Source organism: Symsagittifera roscoffensis, chromosome 5 (genome assembly GCF_963678635.1).
Source record: "Symsagittifera roscoffensis chromosome 5, txSymRosc1.1, whole genome shotgun sequence".
NCBI classification, from domain to species: domain Eukaryota; kingdom Metazoa; phylum Xenacoelomorpha; order Acoela; family Convolutidae; genus Symsagittifera; species Symsagittifera roscoffensis.
Window position 1 is genome coordinate 67164549 of NC_087066.1, and position 12555 is coordinate 67177103.

Sequence of the window (12555 nt, forward strand, 5' to 3'; positions counted from 1 at the left end):
GAGTACCTAATAAGTCTATAGATCTTCAGTCACACTTGTATACTCTACTCCACCGTCATCTTACTGACTGTTAAAATACTGGCATTACTACAATCTGTGCACTCTCAATTTTGACAAATTTGTATCGCTGGGTGTTCAGTGATTTATTCATGGCAAAATTACACTTCTTAGAGTTGATTCATCGATTAAACACGCCATTGCTAAAAACTTATTCACACTGATTCATTCAGCAATGAGCATATGTGTAAGTTCAACCCGGGAATACAAGGTTAAAAACAAGATTATAACAATCCATACAAGACTGCTCGTATAAAGGCGAAGCCCTGAATGATCCGACTGCGTTTTATTTTCTATTGAGTATTTCAAAATAAAATAATTGAAGAATTTTCAAAAGAAAGTTAAAAAAGAATTTTGATGTTCTTTTTTGAAAATCATCCCCCCTGAAAAATGCCATTTTTTTGAAAAATGATCCTTTTTTGAAAAATAATCATATAGTTACGAGTTGAAAATCTCAAATGATGTACCGCAAATAACAGTCTTGAATTGCTATAGTTTCAAAAAATTGTTGCTGTGAGCTCATATGATTGTCCTTTTGAGATTTTGTAGGAGAAGAACGTTATAAGACTCAACTAGAGCTTCAGGAAAAAAGTCAATAGTGCAAATCTTAGGTACCAGAATGAATAAACGTTAGCGCAGCAAAAAACTTGATTTAAATCCATCGCTGATAATCTTGTATTTTATTGAAAAAACCATCATTCAAAACAACGCGCTGTTTTAATCACCCCATTGAACAGGATGCAGAGAATTACAAACGTTGAAGCCCAATTTCCAAATTTTTTTCTTATAATTTATAACTGATTAAATAAAAAACCTATGCAACATCTAGGGTTAATGAGAGAAAACTTTTCATTTCAATCCAATACGCGATAATACACAGTCATAAAAATTTTACAGTAGTTATATTTGTCAATTGGGTTGCTGCGACTGTCATCTTGGCTCAGTGGAAATCTTGTTTACACGGACTTTTTATTTTTCATTCAAAATTTTTTTTTGATAACTCACAGCAAGCTTAATTAAGTGGTTTTTTGGTAACTTGGTGGCTCAATAAAAGTTGTTTTAATTAATAAACGCAAGCGTGTTTACACCTTAATTTCTAAAAAAAACTTTCATTTCATCGGTAGCGTAATTTCTCGCGTGGATGCAAAAAATTACTAAAACATCAGCTGAACATATATAAGTGTGCCTTAGTCCGTGTCAACTTTGTATACTGAAGCAAAAAACTTTTGATGACACTTGAGATCTGCTAATAAAGTCTTTCAATTTATCTCAACTGTCTTTGCTGTTGATTTTCGGAAAAACCGAATATTGATGAAATTTTCGAACAGTTATTCGAAAAAATTTTGTGTCAGCTTCTAATGAGATTTGTAGTTTTATCTAAGAAATTTCATAAAAACTTGAACCTTTTTTTAAATTGATTCCATACAAAAAATCAGAATACATAATAAAGAAAAAAAAATTTAATGAAAAATTATACTGAATTGCACTCTAGAAAAATTTCTTAGCTTAAATAATTGTTTGACTACTTTTTTCGTTTTCGAGAAAACCTCATTACGAGGCCAAATTGTGCGTTTTGTGCATTGTACGCGGTTTCCGAAACAAGGACGCTCCCTTTGTTCTTCTTTTGTTCTTTCAATTCCTTTGGTCGTTCCGACAAATTTCTGACATGTTTAAATACTTGTCTATGGAATCCAGGAAAATACAGACACAAAATTGTGCACTTATCCAGACATCAATCATTTTTGTAAATAAATCCGATCATTGAAAATGCGAAGAAAAACTGTAGTAGGTTGTGTTTTATATTTTTAAATTTTCCACTCAAATCAAATACCACAAGAGATCATTGGGATAGTTTGAGTGATGTATCAAATTGAAACCTTATTATTCGTCATTTGAATGACGTCAAAAATTTTCCAAAACTTGGCCCGGTAACAAAAAAATTAGTTTAAAAATCTTCAGTTGCTTTCTAAATTCGAGCGGTTAAAACTAATGCAACTCGATATTCTAAAAAACAAATTTTTTGATTTGACAAACTTCACGTGACATTTTTTGCTTTCACAAACTTCTTTATGTGTAAAAAAAAATTTTGTGCAAAAAGTTTATTGATATTTTCTAAAGCATACATTTTATTTTATTTTTTCGGCTTTTTGTTTAATTTTCTTTAATTGTCAGCAATTGATGGCAAATATGCCCAAATAATCATCATAAAATATGATAGCTTTTTATTGATCAATATAAATTATGTAAACAATCACTTAAAAGAACCGTCTAGTAGATCGTCATTATAAAAAATCTGCCTATTTTTAGACGTCTCTGAGCGCAAAAAAAAAAGATTTTAATTGGGAAGATGGTGAAAAGTCATCGTTGTTTTTGTTAGAAAACTATTAAATCTTAATTTATAAGACTATTTTTATAATTAGTTAATTTTTTATAATTTGAAATTTCTGATGGTGAAATTTTTTATAATTTTTAATTTGAAAAGCTTAATAAGAAAATTTTGGTGAGATGTAAGCATTGGAGAAAACCGATACTATGAAAAAGAGGTAGAATATAAAATTTTTTAACTCTTCATTTACTTTTTTGTGGCCTGCAGAAACTTATGAAGCAAGTTGTTCATTCTGATTCTGTGTCGTTTTGCAATTTTTTTTTTAAAAAGTCCAAAAAAGATTTGTGAGACAGTAATAGAGTTTTCGAGTTCTGGTAACAATCAAAAACTAATGGCGTTCATTAGAGTTGATTACTGATTTCTTTACTCGCTTATGACTAGGATGTAAAATGTAGAGTTCGTCGGATGTGACTATTTTGCTGAGAGTCACATAATTTTACAGAAAAATTTTAAAAATTCGTATAAATGAAGCTCTTTTACCTTTTATTGTTCCAAAGTTCCCCTTTAAAAAAATTGTCTGGATAGTTGAGATTCATGATAAACTGTTGACTTTGAGATAAATTTCTCCATGATTTGGTTTGAAAGTTGACCCGTTTTATAACCCACCATACTGAACAACAGACTTAACATATAATTGGTAAAACTGGTTCAGTTGCAGTTTACTTCAACTCTCACGCAGTTGGTAAACGAGATTCCACATAATTTATAAAGCTTAGTAAAAACAACTTCCATGTTCCATGTGATATTTGAATTCAAAATTATTATCGAGATAACCAGATATTTGATAACAGTTTTTTTTGCTCTATTTTATGTGTTCGTTGTTTCATTTTAATTAATTAGCTGTTTTTCATTCCGTTTTGTGATCGAACTGTTTTAGTTTTATCTACCTTCAAAGCCAGTTTGCTTTTTTTCAACCGTTCTTTTGCTTCGCCCTGATACGAGCAGTCTTGTTCTATTTTAAACTTATTCGAACAGTAGGTTCCACATCGTTATGTTTTGGAGCCATTACTGTTCTCAATATAGGTAAGTGATTTGCCAAATAACATTTTGAAAGCCGAGGAAATCGGAGCCAAGACAACAAGACTGCTCGTATATCAGGGCAAGGCCCTGAATGTTCCGAGTGTCCCTTAATTTATATCGAGTAGTTTTTGGTAAAAGAAATCATTGAAAACCTAGACGTTTTGAACAATATCCATGTGTAAAATTCTGAGTCTTACCAAGTTAATACGACCAATTAGCTAGCCTCAATTCAATTTGGAACGATTTTGTTGTGCGGGATAATTCGCCACGCGTAAATAACTCGCGTTACTATCTCAGCATCATGAATGCTCTTCAAAACGCACATAATTTAGACCAGAATATGGCAATTTTGGCAATTTTCAAACCCCCAGAACTTTACAAAAAATTATCGGAGGTGAAATATCATTTAAAATTTGAACTCAGGAAGTCGATATCTTCAATGGGGGGTATAAAAATTTTTGTTGCAAATTTTTATTTTGATCGGTGAAAATTGACTGAATAAAAAAAACCACACCGAGCATAAATAAAAAGTCGGAACAATAATGAAAAATATTGGAAAGTATTGATCAAACGAAACATGTTGAAGTTTTTCTAGACAATATATTGAGCCAATGAAATATTTTCAAAATTTGTACCCTTTAGTAACCGGCTCTCGAAAAAAAGTAAAACCCTTGAACAAAAATTATTTGTTAGATAAAATTAAAGTTTTATTAATTCGGTTTTTGGTAAACTTAAGGGTAGTTTTTTGGTGAGAGTAGACTACTGACCTTTGGACTTGGACATTTTTTTCAGCCCTTTAAGCAGCTGTTTTGCCTTCTCGGGGTCCGAGCCAAGAGGAGAGACGACCGAGTTAGTATTGGAAGCAGGCGACGAATTCAAAGAGGGATCCAACCCGGTGCTGTACTGCTGCATGATCTCATCTATGAGTTGGGTGAGCTTGTTGTCCTCGTCCTCTGCCTCTTGGTCTATCTGTTCCTGTGTCAGTTGTCTGTCGTTGCGTCTCTTCAACATCCGCGATGGGAATCCGATCCAGGGTCCGATCCAGTCGAAGAAGATGCGCGCTATCTTCAAACCGAAGATTAATTTTTAAATCTCTTCTCAATTTACAAAACTGAACTGAGTAAGCTAACAGCGCAAAATAGCCATGAAATGAGATGTAATTAACTTAAGTAAAAAAAATGTTGTTTTCAATTTTTGTTCTAACTAATAACTTGTAAACTGAACTTGATAATGAATAGCTCAACCAAAATTACGAGACGAGACCATGAAAGCAGGGATATAGGTATAAAATAGAAAAAAGCGTTTTTTATCTACTGCATAATAGCAGCTCAAGACGGTGCTAGCTCACCTTTTCCGGCACTGGTTTGACAGTGGCGTGGTGATGGAGGGTGAGGACTAGGGTAGTGATGATGAGAGACAGGGCCACTATCACTATACACAGCAGGTAGTACTTTCCTGGAAATATATGCACTTAATTGTAGTCATTACCAGTGTTTTAGGGACAAACCTGACTGCTATAGTGTAGGTAAATTGGCTACTAAAAACTTGAAGTAACAAATGATCGATCTTAAATTAAGTTAAGTTAAGACCAATTATCCACGAGGGAAAGGACCAACATACAAGCTGTACAGCTCATCACGGCGAACCGCTGTTGTGCCCCTGCTTAAGAACTACATGCAACTTTTTTGGTTATTTTTTTGGGCTGGGTAATGATGCCTCACCCTCAAGCAACGAGCACTTCTTCAAATATTTTGCAAACGATTGGTTTCATCGTGACTTGGCCGCAAAGATAAACCAAAGAATTGCACTTTTTAATAAAAGTTCGGAATTTCACAATTGATCAAAAATGATCTAACCTATGATTGGGAAGCTTTTAGAAGACGCAGGTATGAACTCCGAAATGATGAGCAAATTGACACACAACGACAGAAACACAGTGATTCCGAATCCCACTTTCTCGCCCGAGTCGGAGGGCAAGAGAAAGGCCACGAATGCCAGACCCGATATAAGTCCAGTGGGTATGACTAGATTCATCTCGTAGAACTGGCTCTTCCGTTCCAGGATGATGTAATAGTCGAGGTATGAGAATCGGCCGACGTTGTCGAACTTGTGCTCGCATCTTTTGGCACTGCTCCTCAGCCAACTCCACTGGTTGTGGTCTATGTAGTTACTAAATTCAGCTCAAGCCTAACTTACGAAAAATTGCATCGTTTGTATCAATAAATCAGTTTACTCTTTCTCGTCATTTTATGATATAAGAATAATCGATAAAAAATCCAAAAAAAAACTGCTTTGCTGATTTCGATATTTCTTGATGATTCAAGAACCAGAAATGTTCCAAGCTTTTTTGACAAGACGGTTGTTTGAAGCGCTTTGTCAATGTGGTTTTTGTTTTGACCCATTTCTCTAGAATGACACTTTTTGGCACACGTTTTTATCATTTAAATCTATTTATGGATACGGATACGACAACAATTATTATCGTAAATGTATACAAGTGACCAAGGCACCAGAAGCTGGCTTTCTCGAGAAAGGACCAAAAAAATATTGATCGTGTTTTTTTTTTGGCGAGCGCTCTCTTTCAAATTAGTATATATTGGCGCCCAAGGCGTCTTTAGAAAAAATTAGGGCTTTTCGGGCGAAAATGGTTGTCTTTAAATAATATCAAAGATCCCTGAAAGAGGGGGCGTGCACCACCCCCCCCCCCTTATCTGTACCTGCAGGGCACCGTATAAAATTTGCATCGTTCTTTGGTTGCCATTACTCAATGGTTGCAAAAACCTGCATTGAAATTTAAAAGGAGCAGGATAAGAACTCTGTCAGTCTCTACCTTCTGTCGATGGTGTCTGAGTTGATCTGCACATCTATCTCGTCCATGCCATGGGTCCATGAACCCACTATGAAGTGACACAGCTGCGTGTCATAAGGAAAGTGGCTGTAACAACAAACAATCAATCTGGCTCATATGGAACGAAAGAGGACGCCGCGAATCTAATCGCCCGTTTTAAGGCTAAGTCGGTGCCTGGTAGCGAAGTTAATTCGACAATTAACGCTAAATTATAAAATTTAAACGAGTTTTCTTCGGAAAAATAGAATTCGACATCTGATTATGCGTCTAGACAGCATTCGATTAAGCTATGGTCAGTTATGTTTTGTGGATTTTGATCTCAACTGAACCTTAGATACAGCGGAGTTTATACAGATGTCAACGACAGTGAAGTGACTCACAGGACGTTCATGCGACATGTGACCTGTTTGACCAGGGGCTGGTTCCACACCACAGTTCCATTGTAGAACACCATCAGAGGCAGCACCGTCACCTCCCGAATCGGCTCAAACTCACCCACACTACAAAGTAGAAAAGATAGGATTCATCAATCAGCTTTACCAAATAAGTTAGAAAACTATGGAGATGCCACGAGACAGTCTGATGTTGTTTTTTTGTATGTTCCCAAGTCGCAATATATTGCAGTACAGATAACTTTTATATTTTCAGGAGTTTGGAAAAAATTTGTTTTACATTTCTTGTTGTATGTTTTTGTATATGTTAATTCTGAATGACTGGTGGTGCAGTATCTGTAGAGTAAAATTCACAGCACCTGTTCTGTATGATGACATCTGGCAGCCACACTTCCACGGGGTCATATCTCAACACCTCAATTCCATCATAGTCCTCGGGATTCCACGACAGGAACTCATCCACCCACGACTAACAATAGACACAATTAGGTATTTACGGTTAGGATTACTCATCTACGAGGGAAATGATCCACATACGAAATCTTCAACTCTATATGAAAACCCATTCGTGAGCCCTTGTGTTTGATTACTGTGTGCAATTTCTTGGGTTCGTTTTCTGGCCTGATAATTATAGCCTTACTCGCAGGCAACGGGCACAGATCATTGCGGGCCTCAAACCATCGATTTTAAGGCTGATATACGCAGACCTTCGCTTCTTTTACTTATAAATAATAAGTCATAAGGCTAACTGTGAAAAATTGGACAGAGAGTTTTAATATTCAAATATAGATTCTATTTGAGAAATAATTCTCTGAAATTAGTCAAGCCTCTGAGATTAGTTTTCTGTCAATCGTGAGAAATCAATAAACTTTCAAGTCATCACTTATTACTTACACTTCGTTGCCAAATCAGAACCACAATCTTTTCATGCTTCACATCCTGAAAAAAAAACCTTGCTCATTTTTGACAAAAAAGCTAATTATCTTTTTGGTTAAGAAAAGCGAATATGTTTGAATTTTTATTTCTGTCAGTTCCAGTTTTTTTGAAGCCTATTTCACAATTTATAGATTACTTCACTTACTACTTCGATCAGCTGGTTGAGTGCGAACCCGTAGGTGACTTGGAGTGTCTTCCGTTGGTTTCTGAGGGGACGATAGTACTTGTTGTAGCCATCTGCTAGCTCACTGTATAATTCATCAGACACCAATTGAGCAGCAGATTTGTCCACTTTCGAATAGGCAAAACCTAAAAGACAGAGACGCCTTCATTACAAAAAGGAAACAAAATCCTGTATTCACCCGGAGAACAACAGGAAAAGGTTACTAAAGTCTACCAGAGTTTGCATTTACTACTTGTGCTTCAACAAATGATTTCCAGCTACCAGTAGATGCTCTTCCAATTTATTTTGGACCCTAAATTAACAGTGGAAAAAATTAACGCTTATGGATGGAACACTCATAATCCCTTCTTGACATTTGACCCAACTGATCTTTCGGGCTCCAAATAGTTTCGGCTGGCCCCTTCAACTCAAATAACCCACCATCAACCTACAGCAGCTCCGTAGTATGAAATCGAGTCATTTTGCATTTTCTAAAAAGGGCCTGAAAACGCCAATTATGACTTGCTTTCAAAGACTATGCCTGCGGCGCAGAAAATTTGGTCAAAATAGGGTCTTCATGGTCTTTAGGAAAATCAATTAGGTCGACCTTTAACAAAAAGTTGTCAAAACTTTTTAAAATTTTCAAAAAAATTCGCCCCCCCCCCCTCCCTCCCTCAACAAAATCCTAGATCCGCCCCTGCGCAGATACTCGGATAATATATGTATGAAACATTAATACTTTCGTCACTCAGAATTTCGAAATTTTGTACAAAGCTAGACTAGAAAGTTTTTAGTCAAAGGTTAACTAATTGTAAATCATGGCGAAAGTAATGATAATACTTTCGGGACTCATATGATAGAAACAAACAAGAAATCAATTCTATCGTAGAGCTTTTTAAGTTTTTCGTCTCTTATTTGCGGGATTTTCAAAAAACATTTGAAAAAAGAATCAGAAAGGCACAGAATTAATTTTTTTTGGGAAATCGTCTTGCACACAAGTACAATCAAAATAACTAAATAAAATTATCAACATAAATAAACTGAGTTTGTTTCCATGCAGGTTGTACAAATGCTTCTGCCTAATCTTCATGAGATTCTTATCATCATTATCAGTATGAGTTACGTCAATAGATTGCTTGACTTGTTATGTGTCATCTCTTTTCGACTAATTTACATTTTTTGCGATGTCCATTATTGCGATTTCTTTTAAAATACAAACAGATCATGTAGAACATCAAGAAGAACAAAAATAGCAGAAAACAACGCTGACTTCGCCAAAATATATTAACCATGTCCCTATTCCCTTGAACAAAATTGTATCCTAAAGTATGCAGAAAATTTTTGACGTGTTCCACATCTTTTGAAATATCTAGATTAATATCAAAAAATTTATCACGCATGTTATTTTTCAAATCATTTTTTTGTTTTTGTTGGTTTGAAAAAGGAAAGTAATGAAAGTTTGAATAATTTGAAGATCACTGAATTCTTCTTATGAAAAAATTGGCAAAAAAGACATATAAGTTACTGAAAATGGTATCATTTTGTTTTATGATTGATTTTTTTGATGATTGGTTTAAATGCGGTTAACTTAAAACAGTTCGTCTTCGTATCGTTTGAATGATATCTTCAGTTATCCGTATTTCTGAATATTTTTATGATTATTGCGTTTCTGTTTAACAATAATTCAAGTTTCTGCTGAAATTAAAAGTTCTAAAATAAGACTATAAATCCATTATTTTAAGTTTTTAGTCCTGCTTAAGAAATATACAGAGCAGTGAAAAAAAGTACACAGCAGTGAGCCCATAAAACACTAATTCGTTGTATAAAAATTTTCAGAGATAGGGAAAATTCTTCTTTTAAAAACTTTTTTGTCCCGCACAGACTAGAAAAAAAACGTTTAAAATAACTATCGGTATTGAAAGAAATGCAACTCAGCTAAATGATTCAATTGTGATCCGAAAATTACTGGTTTCGTTTTAAAAAAAGGAAACTGGCAAAAACGATAAAATTTTTGAAATAGTTCTAACATCGTGTCACAAGCATGCGATGTCAAATACAAAACGACAAAGAAAAACCGAAAAGTTTTTTTTTCAGGCAGGTTGTGCAAATGTTTTTCAATACATTTTTTGAAAATTTTATAGTCAGAACCAGGTTGAGACACGTCACAAGATCGTTAGAAACATGTCAACTGACGTCTTTTTTTAAACTAATTTACAGAAAATTTGCGTTTTATTGTACTCTAAAGTTCAAATAGATAACATAGATAAAATCTAAATCGCAAACAATGATGACTCTGCCAAAATTTTTTTAACTGTGTCTCTATTATCTTCAAAAAGGTCGTCTCTTAAAACATGCAGAAAAGATCTGACGTGTGCAACATCTATTGATATCTTTGTTGTGTTAGAAAGATTTCTATTTTTAAAATCGAGTTATAGGTTATGCTTATTGATCCGACTTTCGATACGAAAGTAACGGAATATTTGTGCTCGGGATGGGTTTTTTTTTCATTAGACAAATTTTGACTTTTTAACTAGCCATTTTTGAAAAAATTGTTTTATACTATTTAAAAGTATTGTTGTCTTGAGCTCAAATTGGAAAAGATATTTCACCTGTGATCGTTTTTCGTAAAGAGACAAAAAAACAGAAGTTAAAAGTGGCCGTTTCAGTTTAAGAAAATTTCAAACTCGAAGCAAAACTTTTTAGAAGATTTAAATTGAAAGTTTGATTCAGTGATTCGATCGTAAAAAGTAGTTGAAAACTTGTTTAAGTCGAAATTATCTCCAAGAGACATTTGACTTGAAATTCCGGGTCAGTCAGCCAGGAGTACGACGGGTTACTCAAAATTCGAAATTGAGCATGATATTGGATATATATTTTGGATTTTGGTAACAGATGATTGGTAGCAGTTCCTTATTAAAAAAATGCCGGGGCATGTTTATATTGAAAAAAAACTGCACCGATTATACTTAAGCAGCTCAAATTTTGTCGGAAAACTGACAGATGAGTCACGCTACGCAGAAGCATTATTTTATCAGAAAGGTACATTTTCAGGAATTCCAGTTATAAGTGAAAAGTGTTAGTTTGATAGGTTTTTTAATGCAGCTGTTTCATTTAAATTCCAAATTCTAAGGCAGAACTGCAGCTTTAAAATAGTAGATCGAGTTTTCAGCGGATTTGTGACAGGGAACATGTTACAAGTGAAAAACATACCTATTTGTGCTACAGCGAAAATAAATTGTTGGAGTAACATAATCAAAAGTGTTTTGATAAATTGTGATGAAAAGTAAGCTAACTAATCTTCCAATTATTAGAAATAAATAAGAAGATTTAGAGATAAATAAAAAAGAGTTGTTTAAAAAGGGTCAGAAGTTTTGTGTTTGCCGTACAATTTGAGGATTATTAGTTAGAGATTTTTGTTGTCACGTCGTCTCAAAAAGTAATCAATGGAACTACTTTATACCACCAGTGCTAAGCAGCAATAAATAAGTTTGAGATAATTCGAAATGAAAACATGAAGTTGTAAAAACGGGTATCTAAAACACAGTTTTAATCTAGTTAAAGTTTGGAGGACAGGAGACGCACATACCATAAAACAACCAATATGCCTTTCCCAGTTAAGCTGAACTGGTAAACAAAAAGGGATCTCCTTAATTCCAAGAGCTCTTTTGCTCCTTTAAAACCAAATAGACTCCCATAAATAGTGCATAAAACGTATTGCTAAACTTAATTCCAGTTAACTCCTCAAACGTCGAAACTGTCCGACTATAAGCCTCTGGAAACAGTCCAATTCGCCCCAACATGTTATGCTTTTGTAGTCTTAAACTTCTGGAAAATAATCCAGTTACAAATTGTTTGAAGTGAGTTTCCAACTTGGAAAAGTTGCCACTTCTTCTAGAAGATAGTTTTTGCCAGTCATTTTAAATCTAAGAGTAAATGCAACTGTCAAGTACATGCAATACAAACTGGTGTACAGGGGTAAAAACAACTAATATTTCACCAAAACAAAAGTTTGTTTTCTAAAACAAGTAAATCAAAGTGGGCAAAACAGTTCAATAACCGCGGTTGCTGGCAAAATCATAGGCTACGCAAAGAAGTTCAACAAAATGGAAGGACTTCCAAGAAAAAGAGCATGATACTGCTATATAAATTGCAATATAAATTGCAATTTGGACCAAAAAATGAAACCTTAAATATATTTTTCAATGTTCATCTTTTTCTTTGCGCAGTTTCAGTACTTCAGTTACATCAGTTCTTCTGCTTCTATGAGAAAACTTTTGCACTCATAGCACGAGTGAATTAGCTTTGGTTCGAATTGTCTTGCTGACTGGATGATCAATTAACAATTGAATTTTACGTTACTTGAAAACGACGATAAAAATTCCCGCACTGACAAAAATGGCTGCGGATCGATTTAAATTGATTTTAAATTGATTTTAAATCGATCCAAATCGACTAACAATGTACATTTTCTGAACTTAAATGGATTTTAAATCAGTTTAAAGCCATCTTTTTTGAAAAGTTTGGATCGATTTAAGTGTCTAAAAAATCAATTTAAATCGATTTGGATGGATTTTCAGACTCACTAAACTCAATTTTTAAACATACTCTTCAGAAAAAGATTTGAAATATTTTATCCTCGATTTTTTCTAAATATAAACACACGTGCCAGATATTATAGAATTCAATAAAATGATCCACATAAATTAGATTTTAAGCTCAAAATATGCATTGAAGTCATAGAAAATCTTTGTAA

General features: G+C 34.1%; 1 protein-coding gene across 1 annotated transcript in view; it reads right to left on the minus strand.

Moving 5' to 3' along the window:
• The window catches only part of LOC134846529 (neuronal acetylcholine receptor subunit beta-3-like), a 74385-nt gene extending 62944 nt beyond the window's left edge, over window positions 1-11441 (minus strand). Inside the window, exons 1-9 of the mRNA XM_063863909.1 lie at window positions 11013-11441; window positions 7785-7948; window positions 7598-7642; window positions 7063-7172; window positions 6692-6811; window positions 6294-6398; window positions 5320-5633; window positions 4812-4918; window positions 4231-4528 (exon numbers count right to left, since the gene is read on the minus strand). Coding sequence (XP_063719979.1) covers window positions 4231-4528; window positions 4812-4918; window positions 5320-5633; window positions 6294-6398; window positions 6692-6811; window positions 7063-7172; window positions 7598-7642; window positions 7785-7948; window positions 11013-11052 — 1303 coding nt within the window. The 5' untranslated portion in view covers window positions 11053-11441. The remainder of the gene's footprint in view (window positions 1-4230; window positions 4529-4811; window positions 4919-5319; window positions 5634-6293; window positions 6399-6691; window positions 6812-7062; window positions 7173-7597; window positions 7643-7784; window positions 7949-11012) is intronic.
• Window positions 11442-12555: the final 1114 nt, after the last annotated feature.